This window comes from Ornithorhynchus anatinus, chromosome 6, assembly GCF_004115215.2.
Source record: "Ornithorhynchus anatinus isolate Pmale09 chromosome 6, mOrnAna1.pri.v4, whole genome shotgun sequence".
Taxonomy (NCBI): Eukaryota; Metazoa; Chordata; class Mammalia; order Monotremata; family Ornithorhynchidae; genus Ornithorhynchus; species Ornithorhynchus anatinus.
The window spans coordinates 34767682-34783748 of record NC_041733.1 but is presented as its reverse complement, the minus strand read 5'-3'; the positions used below and the strand labels follow the sequence as shown (position 1 = coordinate 34783748).

General features: G+C 39.1%; 1 protein-coding gene across 1 annotated transcript in view; it reads left to right on the top strand.

The window, feature by feature from the left end:
• ATP11C (ATPase phospholipid transporting 11C) overlaps positions 1-16067 on the top strand; it is a 123922-nt gene that overhangs the window by 68481 nt on the left and 39374 nt on the right. Inside the window, 7 exon segments of the mRNA XM_029067502.2 lie at positions 4888-4995; positions 7672-7800; positions 11198-11301; positions 12190-12240; positions 12797-12861; positions 13367-13448; positions 14937-15087. Of these exon segments, the coding sequence (XP_028923335.1) occupies positions 4888-4995; positions 7672-7800; positions 11198-11301; positions 12190-12240; positions 12797-12861; positions 13367-13448; positions 14937-15087 (690 nt within the window).

Here is a 16067-nt window from a genome sequence, read left to right as displayed (position 1 = left end):
TCAGTAAAAAAAAGGCTTGTGTTGGTGTTTGAGGTGTAATTTATCTTTCTACAGATAAAATTCAGGTTTTTGCTCTGTTTCTGCATTTACATGTCTGGTTTTATTTGTTTATAAACAGTACCACTCATTTGTCCCCTTTAGCAGTCCGTGGTATTCTACCTAGAATTTGCAAATGTAAACATTCCCTGTGCAGTTCCTTCTTCTGTCTTCCCTTGCATGTCAGGGTTTTTTTTGTCCGTTTGTTTTTTTTCTGTGTTTAAATTTAGTTAAGTGCAGATATTGCACTAGAGGCCTTGCATGCCAGTTTATTTTGTTGGGTCTAAATTTAGTTAAACACAAACATTTCCCTTTGGTCCTTGCATGCCCGTGCTTATCAGTTTATGTATCAGTTTTAAGTTTCTGATCATCCCAATCCATCTATTTAACTTATTGTTCACAAATGAAATCCACATTTTTCTAAATGTTCTCTATTTCTGAATTTATGAGCCTGAATTTATTGCAGTTCAAATCTTTCTAAGGAAAGGCAAGTTGTATAGTTTGTAACTGCCTTTTGCTAATTCTTATGCTTGGAGTCCTGTATATGTGTGGTGTGTGTATACAATTAGATTAAAAAAAATTCCCCAGATTGTGTGTGTGTGTGTGTGTGTGTTCATGTATATACATTTATGCATATGGAAATTTGGGGGGAATCTTTTTAAAAAATAAAATATCAACTCTTTTTTTCAGGGCCCATTGCCTTGGATCTAGTTATAATTTTCCTTTTATTAAAGTATTAACATAACCAGCAATTCACAAGCCTGTATTCAATCTGAAATCTAATAGTGTTTTAAGACTTAACATTTACATAACTTGACCTGTCTTTGAAGTATGATTGAGGGAATTAAGCTGGAAAAAATTGGGAAGCCTTTGAGGGATCACAGGAAACCCAAATTGTATTTCTCAGAATGACATAGAAGAGGAAATTGTGCTAATTTATGGCACAGTAATAGTTTCTCTATACTTCAGTTTCCTCATCTGTAAAATGGAGATACAGTGCCTGTTCTCCTTCCTACCTTCAGTTTCCTTATCTGTAAAATGCCTGTTCTCCTTCCTACTTAGACTGTGAGCCCCACATGGGACAGGAATTGTGTCCAGCCTGATTATCTTGAATACACCCCAACATTTAGTACAGTGCTTCACGCATACTAAGTGCTTAACAGGTATCACAATTCTTCTTCTTCTTCTTTTCATTATTATTATTACCAAATCTAAGCTTTGGCCATGCCTGGCAGTGAGTTCCACTTCTATATCATTGTCTTCTTTCTTTTCAGCCCTTCAGTTTTATTGGTTCCCACAGGGACTTTATTCTTAATTATGCAGCTTTCATTGCTCCTCCTGGGCAAGCCTGAATCTTAATTGGAATTTTGGCAAGATGACATCTCCCATTTCCTCCGAGTCAAAGAGCAAAACTTTTACTCTAGTGTCTTGCAAAAATAGCCCTGAAATAAAATTGTCTGCAACTCAATAGTACTTCTGAAAAATAATCATATTTAGGTGAAGCTGAGCATAAATGCATTTTGGTTCAGATATAGGCATTTGGTTGAAAAAAAAATTTTGACATCCCTCTGAAAGAGTATTTTTTTACTGGTATTTGTTAAGTGCTTATTACATATCAAATATTGTTCTAAGCACTGAGGTAGATACAAGTTAATTAGGGACCCTATCCCTGTCCCTCATGGGGCTCACAGTCAAGTAGGAGGGAGAAAAGATATTGAATCCCCATTTTACGGTTAAGGAAACTGAGGCACAGAGAAGTGAAATGACTTAGTACAGTGCTCTGCACACAGTAAGTGCTCAATAAATATGATTGACTGACTGACTTGCCAGAGGTCACACAGAATTCAAGTGGCAGAGCTAGAATTAGAATCCAGGTCCACTGGCTTCCAGACCCGTCCTTTGCCTACCAGGCCATGCTGAGTTTCAATATATTTTAAGAAGAGTTCCACCAGAGTGTCCTCCCTAGAGTGTAAAACTGAAGGTTTTTCCTTTTCAAACAGGATTGAGAGAGTCCAGCAGAGTTATATTTACATAGTGTGCCCTTGCAATATTTATCCTTTACCTTTCCCAGACATTGAGGGTGTGATGATGAGGAAAGATTCATAATGTTCTTCTACAGCCTATAGGCCACAAACCAGGTTTGGTTAGAAGGGAGCCTGGGTGCCATATTCCAGTGATCTCCAGACCAGCTGTTTCTATCCTTCAGGTGTCTCTCCCTCTCTGCTCCACAGTCCAATTTTGGTAGCAAACTCCTCCCCGGCCTCCCAGCAGCACTCAACAGTCCCAAGAGCTGCATCTTGTGGGGGTTAAGGCTGAATCCATGGCTGGCTCTGAAGCAGAGAGGTGTCACCAAATAGTGCTAGTAACCACTTTTCCTCCTCTAAACCTTCCACATCACCCTGCCCTTCACAGTAGTTTGCCACTCTCAACAACCTCACAAATTTGGCACATGGCCACTAGACCAAAATATTCCCCTCCATCACCACCCCCAATGGCCTAGTCCACTTTAAACGATTACTTTTAAAAATAAACTTATGAAAAATGGCTTCTGAGGCCATTTCTGAAGTGACCTCAAATACCTTGCAAAACTACACCCTGCTGTTGAGAACAGAGATACTTTCCCTCCTGAAATTATCCAGTGTCTTGTATCAATGCCCAGGATCTGCAAGGATATTTTATAAAGGAGGGCACTGAGAAATGAAGACTGCCAGAAATCTCTTTTCCTGGATTATTAAAATTGTAAAATTATTTTCTTACTCATAATTGAATTGCCTGTTTGAAGAATGGCATAGACCTTTTTCTACACCTTTTACTGATTCATCCCTGTTCCCATTTTACTGTTATTGATGATTCTGCAAATACTTTCTGGAATGGTAGCTTGATTTTCTGAAAAATAAAGAGTAAAAAAAAGAATCCTCATAAAGGTTTTTCATACAATTTCAACCTAAAACAAGCAGTGTGGCCTAGAGGAAAAGGTGTAAGATTAGGAGCCAGGAGATCTGAATTCCGTTCCTGGCTTTGCCACTTGCCTACTGTGTGATCTTTGGCAAGTCATTTAACTCTCTGTGCCGCAGCATCTTCATTTGTAAAATGGGAATCAAACAGATGTTCCTCTTCTTGCATAGACTGGGATCCCCAGCACTTTTCACAATGGTTGGCACATAGTAAGTGGTTTACAAATACCATTATTATATGCTATATTAATAATAATGGAAACAGAATTTACTCCATGGAGAGATTAAATGTTGCAGGAAAAAGAGTGGTATGTGATTAAGCAATATGATTTGTGTCTATTTTCCTTAATTTATTGATTAGATAAACTAAAATAGAAATTAAATGTTGAGGACATTTTCCTCTTTACCACTAAAACTCGAAGTGGTATTTTACAAAGGTTATCTCCAGGGCACTGGAAAAGTTGTTCATTGCAGGTTCTCTTAGCAGTCTGCTTTGTTATCTTGATTGATTTGCCAACAGGAAATAGTTCCTCAGAAATGACATCAACCTCCCTCAGAATTATCATGACAGTTCAGGTTGGGCTTAAAGAAGCCGTGGGAGCTGTATAGCTGCCGCAGAAGCGTTTATTTCCGCCCTGAATTTCCTTGTCCTGGAGCCTCAAGGAGTGTTGGGGAGATAATGGATCTAGAAACTCTGAAACAGTATAAAGATCTTGCTCTGCCTCAACCTATTTGTGAGTCCTTGAACCTGCTGGAAAAAAGCCTGCTCATTCATTCATTCAATCTATTTATTAAGCATTTACTGTGTACAAAGCACTGTACTAAGCGCTTTGGAGAGTCCAACAACAAACAGCCACATTCCCTTGCCCACAACGAGCTTACAGTTTTGCCCAGGACAGGCTTCACTTCATGCATGCTGAGGCCAGTGTGTCCTGTTCTAGGCTGCTGAGACCTGGCAGCTGCCTGTGAAACATGGTATAGTGGATAGAGCATGGGCCTGTGAGTCAGGAGGTCATGGGTTCTAATCCCAACCCTGCCACTTGTCAGCTTCACTTCTCTGCGCCTCAGTAACCTCATCTGTAAAATGGGGATTGAGGCTGTAAGCCCCGTGTTGTACTGTGTCACCCAGTACAGTGTCTGGCACATAGTAAGCACTTAACAAATACCAGAATTATTATGACTACTACAATGCAGATGGTATTGTTCATTGACTTGATTTTTGGGTATTGGGTGATCCTTTAGGTTCTACCTTGTTAGAATGAAACTATTCCATACGGATGGTGTGTAGCATAACTATGACTCTTGGTTATTTTACTCTAGGAATACACATTCATCATTTTACATTATCCTGAGGAGAATGGAAACTCAAACAAAATTGGGCCAAATGATTAATACTTTTGTGTGTTTTCAAACACTTAAACTTTTGGGGATTTCCACTCTTAATGCTCTATGGCCATTTTCATTTTTTTTTTTCTCTAGGATAATTTATTGTGTGATTTTCCTTAAAGGGGCACATTTAAGTGCACAAACAGGGAAACAATCCAGGAACAGAGCCTCTTTTTAAAATACCAAACAAAAAAAACCTAATCTTCAAATAAGGCTGCTTGCCAATAGTAGACCCATAGACCTTTACTCTGAATCTTTTCATTACATTGATTCCTATCTTCAGAATGCAAAACATTTTAAAGAATGCATTCTGTTCATATTTAAATAAAGGATGTATGTCAATATTTATTTGTTAAATTTGCAGTATTTATATTTTGTAAATGTTCCAGATTGTGCTAAGAATGAAAAATTCAAATAACCTGAATCTAGGGTAGATTATTCTTTTTTTCCTTTAGCAATTTAATTGATGTTTTTAACTCAGTTTGATTTCATATTTTTTTAACGCACCTAGGGATATGAAGATTGGCTAAGACACCGAGCTGATAATGAAGTAAATAAGAGCACCATCTATACCATTGAAAATGCAGAAAGAGTGAAAAAAGAGAGTGAAAAAATCAAGGTAATGATTTAGTTTAGAAAAGGAATGTTTACAGTCTTTATATGTTAGGGTTCAATGAGTGTGTGTTCCAGAGGTTAAAATGACTTCTGTGTAGATCATGTAAAAAAAATTGTGGAATTATAAAATTCTCTACTAAAAACTCTTTTCTACATTCCCACTTGTAACATCCCTGCTTTGTCTAAAATACAGTTTTAAAGTGTAACATTAATAGATTTTTTTTTACAATATTATGATGTTCAACATTTGAATATCAAACTCCGTGGCTCAGAGAAGCAGCGTGGCTCAGTGGAAAGAGCACGGGCTTTGGAGTCAGAGGTCATGAGTTCAAATCCCGGCTCTGCCACTTGTCAGCTGTGTGACTGTGGGCAAGTCACTTAACTTCTCCGTGCTTCAGTTACTTCATCTGTAAAATGGGGATTAGGACTGTGAGCCCCACGTGGGACAACCCGATTGCCCTGTGTCTGACCCAGTGCTTAGAACAGTGCTCTGCACATAGTAAGTGCTTAACAAATACAAACATTATTAAAGATAATGTAAAGGTGTTAAATGCAGGAAGTAGATGCAAAAAGACTTCTGGAAGTTATTGTATAACTTTGCCTCTTTATCTCACAATTCCCTTGTAATTTCTGCTCGCAAAGATTCTTTCAGGTTTGGTTTATTCATTAGTAGTAGTAGTAATCATGAGAAGCAGTGTGGCTCAGTGGAAAGAACACGGGCTGGGGAGTCCGAGGTCATGAGTACAAATCCCGGCCCTGCCGCTTGTCAGCTGTGTGACTTTGGGCAAATTGGGATTAAGACTATGAGCCCCACATGGGAGAACCTGATCACCTCTTATCTACTCCAGCCCTTAGAACAGTGCTTTGCACATAGTAAGTGGTTAATAAATGTCATTATTATTATCTGAGAAGAAGTGTGGCTTAGTGGAAAGAGCACGGGCTTTGGAGTCAGAGTTTGTGGGTTCTAATCCCGGCTCCAACACTTCTCTGCTGTGTGACCTTGGGCAAGTCACTTCACTTCTCTGTGCCTCAGTTACCTCATCTGCAAAAATGGGGATTAAAAAAAAAATGTGAGCCCCACGTGGGACAATCTGATTACCCTGTTTCTACCCCAGCACTTAGAACAGTGCTGTGCACATAGCAAGCGCTTAACAAATACTGTAATTATTATTATTATTATTAGTAGTATTTATTGAGCATTTACTGTATTTATTGAGGGCCCACTTGGTCCATTGCCTTGGACTAAGTGTAATCTGCCAGTTTACCTGCTTTCTCCCATTTTTCAGCTGAGGTGCGGCATTATCAGAGTTGTTTTTTTACTGTATCCTTAAAATGTTTCCTCGGTCCACTGAATTTTCACATGTCCTCTCCGGCAGAGTTGTGTCAAGTGGCATATAGGCTGAGAGCCAGAAAACTCTTTCAGAACGTTATGCTCTCATTTCATTTTTTGATATTGATTTTTCCCTAATAATAAGGATAATTGTGGTATTTAAGTGCTTGCTTCGTGTAGATACAAGATAGTCAATTCCCACATGGGACTCTCAGTCTAGGAGAATGGATATTAAATCCCCATTTTGCAGGTGAGGGAACTGAGGCACAGAAAAGTTAAGTGACTTGCCCAAGGTCACACAGTAGGTAGGAGCCAGAATTAGAACCCAGGTCCTCTTTCTCCGAGCCCTGTGCTCTTTCCACTAGGCCATGCTGTATTGAGACATGTGCCACTTTTATTCTTCATAGTATAGTGATAATATTTTAACTTCATTAATGATTTATAAGAGTTCGTGGTTTATCACACTGCGCAGCCCTGCTTCTTTGGTTTTGCATTCTACCACCTGCTGCATGTCAGAGCAAGTTGCTGTAACCCTCTATTTTTGTCTGAGTTATGAGATGCTGTAAAGTGTTGACACAGTGTTTGTTTTAATTGTACAGCAGGTATTTGAATAGAAGCTCAATCCACATTCTCTCCTCAAAACCTTGGAAAGCAGAGTGGTCTAGTGGAAAGAGCATGAGCCCAGGAGTCAGAAGAACTTAGGTTTTAATCTCGATTCTGCTACTTGTCTGCCATACGACCTCAGTTACCTCATCTGTTAAAATGGGGATTAAGACTGCAAGCCCCAGGTGGGGCATGGCCTGATCCAACCTGATTATCTGTAACTACCACAGCACTTAATTTAGTGCCTGGCACATAGTAAGTGCTTAAAAAATACCATATCTTTACAAATAATTGTGGTATTTGTTAAGCACTTAATATGTACCAAGCATGTACTTAATCCCTTAATATGTTAATTTGTTAAGCACTTAATATGTACTAGGCTTTGGGGTGGATACAAGATCATCACATGGGTCTCACAATGTAAGTCTGAGGGAGAATGGGTATTGAATCCCCTTTGTAAGATGAGGAAACTGAGGCCTGGAGAAATGAAGTGACTGGCCCAAGTTCACATGGCAGGCAAGTGGCAGAAACAGGATTACAACCCAAGTCCTCTATGCTTTTTCCACTAGACCATGCTGAGTTCATGCAATTCATTTTTGTTCTTTTTTAGGTGATGTCTGAAGTCCAAGAGAGAGGTCACTCTGTTTATCTTTTGTGTTCCAGGAGCTTCTGTTGACTTTTTGGCAGTTTCTGCACTTGTAATGAACATATTGTCAGAAATTAAGAATATAGTTATGTCTGTTCCAGGTTGGTGATATAGTAGAAGTAGCAGCAGATGAAACTTTTCCCTGTGATCTTATCCTCTTGTCTTCAAGCAGTGATGATGGCATCTGTTATGTCACAACGGCAAGCCTTGATGGGGAGTCCAATTTCAAGGTAACACTCTGAATAAAACTGTTTGGTTACTTATCTAAAATTCAGAATAATTAATGTTACTGCTTCCCTTTTTTCTTCTTCTCTATCCTTTTCTTTGGATGTTATTATTTACTAGTGGTTCAGGCCAAGTACAACCCTCATTCCCTCATATGCTGTAAAGAGAATTCACATTATTAATGTATTTCCCTTTTTTAAGGTAGTATTTGTTAAGTACTTACTGTGTCCCAGGCACTGTACTAAATACTGGGGTAGATACAAGATAATCAGTTTGGGCACAGTCCTTGCCCCACATATGGTTTACAGTCTTAATCCCCATTTTACAGATGAAGTAATGGAGGCACAGAGAATAATAATAATAATGATAATAATGTTGGTATTAAGCACTTACTAAGTGCAAAGCACTGTTCTAAGTGCTGGGGAGGATACAAGGTGATCGGGTTGTCCCACGTGGGGCTCACAGTCTTAATCCCCATTTTACAGATTAGGTAACTGAGGCCCAGAGAAGTTAAGTGACTTGCCCAAAGTCACACAACTGACAAGTGGTGGAACCGGAATTTGAACCCATGATCTCTGACTCCCCAGCCCATGCTCTTTCCACTGAGCCACGCTGCTTACTTGCCTAAGGTCACAGAAGTGGACAAGTGGAGGAGCCGCAATTAGAACCCAGTTTCTCTGACTCCCAGGACCATGCTCTTTCTGCTAGGCCATGCTGCTTCTCTGATACCTTGTTTTTTAATTTATCTTTGGGTTTTGTTTTCACTTATTAGTGAGTGAGGTTATTTCACTATTTACTAAAACTGGATCAGAACCATACTGACTTATACTGAAGGCATGAGTTGTACTTTGGAAAATTGTATTAATTTCTTTAGTGTATTTAGTGTATTGCTGAAAGCATACTAGGTTAATTACAGAAATAGTTTACCTGAATAGCAGGTTTAAGGACAATATGTAACTGAGAGCAAAGCACCCTCTAAAATTTAGGTTTGGATAATAGAAACTTCCCTTTGAACAGGAAAAATATCAAGGTAACATTTTGTGAATGAATTTCATTTTGAGTACGCTACACTTAAAAGTGGAAGTACATTTTGTGTATATATTCCTAAAATAAATTTTAATACTGTAAGACTCCTTTTTTTTTTTACAACTTTAAGTGGCTTCCTCTCTAAAAACCTTATCTTGGTCAAAGTAGGTCATTAAGTTTCATTAAGTAGGTCTAAAAATAAAGAAGTGATTAGCTGTTTCCACTTCTCCTCCAATTCTTTCCTTGATCCCCTCCAATCTAGTTTTGCCCCCTTCACACCATGGAAACAACCCTCACAGAGGTAACCAGTGACCTTCTTCTCACTAAATCCGGCAAACTCTACTCCCATCCTAATTATCTTAGCCTTCTCAGCTGCCTTTGGCTATGTAGTCCTCCATCTTCTCATGGAAACGTTATCCAACCTTGGCTTCACTGACACTGTCCTTTTTTGGTTCTCCTCCTATCCCTCTGATCACTGCTTCTCAGTCTCTTTTGCCAGCTTCTCTACCTCCCACCCTCTGACAGTGAGGGTCCCTCAAACCTCTGTTCTGAAGTCCCTCTTCATCAACACCCACTCCTCTGGAGGATTTATTCACTCCCAAGGCTTCATCTACCTTTTTTAGGCAGATGATTCCCAAATTGACTTCCCCAGCCCTGACCTGTCTCCTTCTCTGCAAGCTCGTATTTCTTCCCACCTTCGGGATGTCTGCCCTGCCAACATCTCAAACCCAAGATGTCCAAAACTGAACTCCTTATCTTCCCACCCAAACCCTGTATTCCCCCTGCCTTTCCCAACACTCCCTTCCCTATATCAAGCCCATAACCTTGGCATTATCCTCAACTCATTTCATACAATTCACATTTGCAGTCTGTCACCAAATCCTGTCAATTTTACCTTCAAAACCTCACTAAAATCCAGTCTTTCCTCTCCATCCAAATTACTTCTCTGCTAATTCAGGCACTTATCCTAATTCCACCCTGACTACTACACTTGCCTCCTCACTGACCTCCTTGTCTACGTCCCACTTCAGTCCATACTTCACTCTGGATCAGTTTTCTGAGAAAGGTTCAGTCCATTGAAGCTTCACTAGATAAGGAATCTAAGTCTTGTTCCGGAGGCAGTAGCAGCATCAAAATTAGTGTCTAAAACCCATATAGTCTTCCAGATTACAAAATAAGTGTTGGAGTTAGGTGGTAACATTACAGGATAGTGCTTGACTGGTGGTTTCAGTCAGTGGTGTTTGTTGAGTGCCTACTGTGTGCAGATCAGTGTACTCAGCACTTGAAAGTACACCAGAGTTGGTAGATGCTGTTATCTGCCCATAAGGAGATTACAGTCTATAGGGATGGAGGCTGGAAGCAGTTTTATTGCCCACATTCATTCAATAGTATTTATTGAATGCTTACTATGTGCAGAGCACTGTACTAAGCACTTGGAATGTACAATATGGCAACAATCTGCTGTTCTTACTTCAAAACCCATGACATTCATGATTGGGCCTGCAGGTAACCAGCTACTATATTATGTGTTCAAGGAGAATTCATCTAGATTTGTAATAAAAATAGGCACGTGATCCCTCTAGTGTAAAATGCTACATGAGGCATATTAAAATTCATTAGTCAAGCTGTTTGTGAAATGGAACTGTTAATGTCTTAGCTTGCTGAATTCTAGCATTAAACTCAGAATTGTCTGTTCAATTCATATATGAAGATCTGTCAGTAGACTAAAGTGAGTAAAACTGTAGCATTTTGTACTCTAATTAGGACAAAATACAAAAATATATTGAAATTTTCAAGGACATTTCAGGTAATTGCATACGTACAACACATGCTAACAAGAATAGCTTTTAGCTTTTTCATTGCCATCAATCCTGAAGCAGAAGCTTTCTTTTCTAATTGCCGTCTAATACTTAATATGAATGACATTTTACAATTAATTAACTTGTAGGGAATATTCATCATTATTAGTAATAATCTGTCCAGATCACTAGCTGGGCTAAAGTATATGTCTGGAAAACCTTAAATATGAAATGTGAGAAGCAGCATGGCCTAGTGGAAAGAGCAAGACCCTGGGAGTCTGAGGACCTGGGTTGTAATCCTGGCTCTGCCACTTGCTTGCTGTGTGACCATGGGCAAAGTTACAGAATTTCTATGTGCCTCAATTTCCTCAAGTGTAAAATGGGGGTTAAATCCTGCTCCTTCATACTTAGACTGTGAGCAGCCCCATGTGGGACAGGGATTGCATCCCCCCAATTAACTTTTATTTACCCCAGCATTTAGTACAGTGCTTGACACACAATGAGCAGTTAACAAATGCAATAATAATAATGATAAAGAAACATTAAAATTACTTTCTCTACTTTCATTTTCTACTAGACTCATTATGCGGTACGTGATACCATTATGCTCTGTACAACTGATTCCATTGAAAACCTCCGTGCCACAATTGAATGTGAACAACCTCAACCTGATCTCTACAAGTAAGATCTTGCAGTAGACCTTTTAGTTTCATTGATCTCGTTTTTTGTTTTAGCTCTGCTCTGTAAGATTCTACAGTCCTTGAAAATAAGGAGAAAAATTCCACCATCACCCTCTGATTTCTTTTTGTGGATTCATCTCTCCTGGCTGTAGTATTAACACATTGACACTTTATAATTGGCCCAGAATAGCTGCAAGTTATTTAAGCTCGGTTTATTTTGTGATTTCTAAGCATGTCTATCAACTGATCTCTAGCAGAATTTGTAATCCCTTTTTTCTCATGTGAACCAAAGTTAAATACCAAGAATAAAGAAGACCTTTTCTGGTGACAAATCTCTGTAGACATGATGCCATGCAACAACCAAGACAGGTCAGCCGATAGCCAATTGAGGTGCACAATTAATAGTGTTCCTTGTTGTAAGGACATCATACCATGTAGGCTTTCTTGTATTTTTGGATTTTATTTGCAAGGTGTTGTAATGTTGTATGTCGCTTTTGTAACTATTGTCCTTTTTCCCAGAGAAATTCAAACTGCTTTAAAATTGTGTCTTTAAAAATTTAGTTGCTCCTAACAATCATCTTAATAGGGGACAGGAATTATCGAGTCATTTTTCTGCGTGGATGAACCATAGTAACCTTTTCATGCAGTAGCTAGAGCTGAGAATAGAAACCCTAATGGTTTTTAAAAACAGTGAAAAATACACATACCATGGCACTTTTTCAGCCTGGATTATTTTAGAGCTATTTTTTCGTTGCTGTATGAGATTTTAATTTTTTTATGAAGTTGCTCAGAGTCTACATATATCTATTTTTAGATGATCTGCTCTTCTTTTCATCCTGGGTTTAAACTGAATCCAATAGGGGAAAAAATCCTTTCATTCTCTTTGCAGGTATGTTGGGAGAATCAATATCTATAATGAAGGTGCAGAAACAATTGCCAGGTTAGCTTTCGTTTCCACTACATTATTCGTTGTTATGTTGGTACAGACATAATAGGTAAATCGTTTCTAATTTGTCTTTTTGGGCAAGGATGTTAAAGTTAACAGAAATAAAGCAGCTTAGCCACACTGCAGGAGCTCATGTGCTTCTTTGGTGTGGGCCATAGGTGACTTGGACTGCAGGTGGTGATGACTGGAACTTGGGGTTAGTGGCTGAACCCTGCCCTGTGATGTGAATATGGATTCTTCAGGTCTAGTTTAGTCTTGTGTAAAGCTCAGAATTGTGGCTGATAGAGAAGATGGAAGGGCAGGGCAGTACCGGGAATCCAGATAATCAGTAACTGGAACATTGTGGGGAGTTAACTATCTAACTCAGGGGAAATTTCATATAAAACCACATTTTGAAAAATTTGAATTGTCCACCTGATTGCATCAGTCCCATTTACTTTCCTTTGGCTTTCTATTCACAGTTAATCACGGAGAGGGGAGTTTAGGGAGGGAACTGCAAATTGATATAAAGTGGTTTATTTTAGTTAAGCAATACTTGTTTTCTGTTTAGGTCTCTAGGTCCTGAAAATCTGTTGTTGAAAGGAGCAACACTCAAAAATACCAAGAAGATTTATGGTAGTGTATAGTCTATCAGAAATACTGTATGTCTTAAGAATAACTTCATTTTAGCTGGCTATTAACACAACCTATTTTTAATTTCTACATTTATGAAGGACAATGTTTAAGAAAGTTGTTTTCAAGTTATTTGAATGTTTTTAAATGATAAAATCATACATGATAAAGCTTGATGGACCAGTTGGAGCAGAGGGCTATTTTGAATTTCCATTAATGATTAATAAACAGTGGTAGATATATAAATTCTTGTGGGTCGTATGATGGGAGTAGGCTTAGTTAAAAAGCTAGTTTTAATTCATTTATTCAGTCGTATTTATTGAGCGCTTACTGTGTGCAGAGCACTGTACTAAGCACTCGGAAAGTACAACTCAGCAACAAATAGAGCCAGTCCCTGCCCAACATTGGGCTCACAGTGTAGAAGAGGATAGACAGACATCAAAACAAGTAAACAGGCATTTAATTGTACTTTGAATTGAACATTTAATTGTACTTTAATATTCTGTAGGAGTAGCTGTTTACACAGGTATGGAAACAAAAATGGCTTTGAACTACCAAGGAAAATCTCAAAAACGCTCTGCTGTAGAAAAGTAAGTTCTTTTCCCTCCCATTGGTGCGGGTTAAATTCCTTGTAATCACCTTAATTTTTGACTTGAACTTTGTGCTGAAGCCACAAGAAGCCCGTTTAATTACGATGTAGCTCAGAGATCTCATGGCTGGTCACAGGAACAAGCAGATTTGCTCACTTGTGAAGATGGCGATAAGGTCTTACAAAAGGGAATATTGTGGAAAGATATCATTGAAAGCATTTGCTTTTCCTCTCCCCAAATGATGGATACAGTGCCCAAGGCCTTAAGAACCAAAGTACAGCAGTCCTCAGGTATTCATGAGGGACTAGTGAGAGAAATTTCTGTGAGTAAGGTGAAAGTGTGAATATATCTGTGAACATTATGAAACATTTACAAGTGCCCGAAGAAAGCTGCACTTACATCTTTTGAGAGTTTCTCCAGAAATTCACAGTTGTCTGGCCATTCCAGGAGAGAGTGACAAGCCAGGTACCAGGCCTAACAACCCAGGGCCTGGGATGGAATAAAATGGGAGATGAGAATGCAGCTACTGACAGCTGGAGAGAGAAAGGACAGTGGGGTGGGGCCATGACGGTGTATCCAGCCAAGCTCTAATAGGTAGAGTCATGGGCACGAAATCCATAAAATACCAAGGGACTGCTCAGATTTTATCCATGCATTAATCAGTCCTGAAGTCTATGTCTTACTGGTGCTATTTGCATTAATCTTCTTAAAGGTACTTTTAACCTTGAATGCCATAGAGAGAGTGCAGGTAAAGCAAAACATTCGGCAGGGAGCTGTAACTCTGTTGTTCCCTAAATCCCATCCTTAATGTTGGCCAGTGGAGAAGCCTCATCTCTCCCATCGCTGACCTTGTTCATGCCCTCCTTCCCTTCTGGAATTTTTCCCCCCTTCACGTTCAGCAAACCACTGCTGTGCGCATCATCAAAGTCCTTCTGAAATCACATCTCTTCCGGTAGGCCTCCCCGGACTAATCTCTTATCTCTCTACCCTACTCCCCCCCACCCCCTACACTGCCACTTCATCAATTTTCCATCCTCTAAAACCTTTGGTACTCACACCCCTCACAGCACTTACAGACACATTTTTATAATTTATTATTTTTCTCCTACCTGGAATGTAGTTTTGTGTGTCTCCTGCGATATTATAAGTGCTTTGTGGGCAGGAACCTGGTCATTGTTATTCTGTTCTCCTAATTGCTTAGTATAGTGCTTTGCGCTTAATAGGAGCTCAATAACTGCTACTGATTGATCGATTGGAGGGGGGGAGGGGAAAATAGCAATGGTTGGTGAGTTAGCCCTGGAGCACTGGGAAATTGTTTTGTTTGCCAGCAGCTTATCCATAGTCATTTCACTACTCTGCTTTGGCTAAAATTGCTTTGAGAGACCCAATTCTACTAGAGTTTAGATGAGTGATTTTTCCTCTCAAAATAGGAGTGATATTATTTTATTCTTGGTTGAATTTTTTAAAAGGCTGCATCTTATTTTTCAGATCTATCAATGCTTTCTTGATAGTTTATTTATGCATTCTTCTGACCAAAGCTGCAGTATGCACCGCTCTGAAATATTTCTGGCAAAGTTACTCATATAATGATGAGCCCTGGTACAACCAAAAAACTCAAAAAGAACGTGACACTTTCAAGGTAATTAATTTCATGCTTGGAATATTAATTTAATATATTTTGAGGCCAGTCTTCTAGTAGTTCAAAGTTATTGAATTATTGTTCATTGAAGCATGACCTCTGTTTTGCTTCCAAAGTTGAAAACCATTTGAAAAATTGGGACTTTGAAAAATCAGCTAATGTTCTGGTTTCCAACTCATTAGCCAAAAGCGTTAAGTGGTTTGGAAAGAAACTCTTCTTTTTCCGATACAAAATATATGCAGAGCATGCTGCAATAATGACATCTTTGTATTTCTGCTGGAGTTAAATTTGGTTTTCATTTTCAGGAGAAGGGGAGGAAGCAAAGAGAGGGAACAAATCCAGTGCCTTGGAAATCAAGTTTGACTATAGAAGAATAATGAATTTTTGCTTTTAGGATATTTTTAAATGATAGATTTAAGTGCCGTGGACCTCTGACGTATTGGGTTCCCCTCAGCCCTTCTCTCACTTGAGAAAACTCCAAAGTCACCACTCAGTTGCTGGGTGACTCCCTGGAATTCCAGAACCCTTCAGGTTTTCCCTTCCTGAAATAGGGGTAGTCTTTAAGAGTCCTAGAGGTTGGACTCTGAATTTCACTACCACTACAGCTTTGAATTTCCAACTAAGCGCCCCAAGCCAAGGATACCTAATATGAGAGCATACCCCTACTTTAACAGGCTGCTGTTGATTAAAAAGCAGAGATTACACACTCCCCTTTGTAATCAGTTCTATTTTCAATGCAGCATGCCTCTCTCTAGCAATCCTTGGGTTCTTTTCCTTCCCTAAAGCATCCTCACCTAGGTTAGTGTTCAGTACTTGGGGTTTAATATATCATACACAAAGTTAAAATCTGGTTTACCAAGGTAACAAGGTTAAAAAAAATGGATTTCAAACCACTCCACCTTCACATTTTTGGTCCCTAAAAATAGGTTTAACATTTTCTCCGTATCCCAGGGTCTGTATACGTCATGTCTGAGACTCTC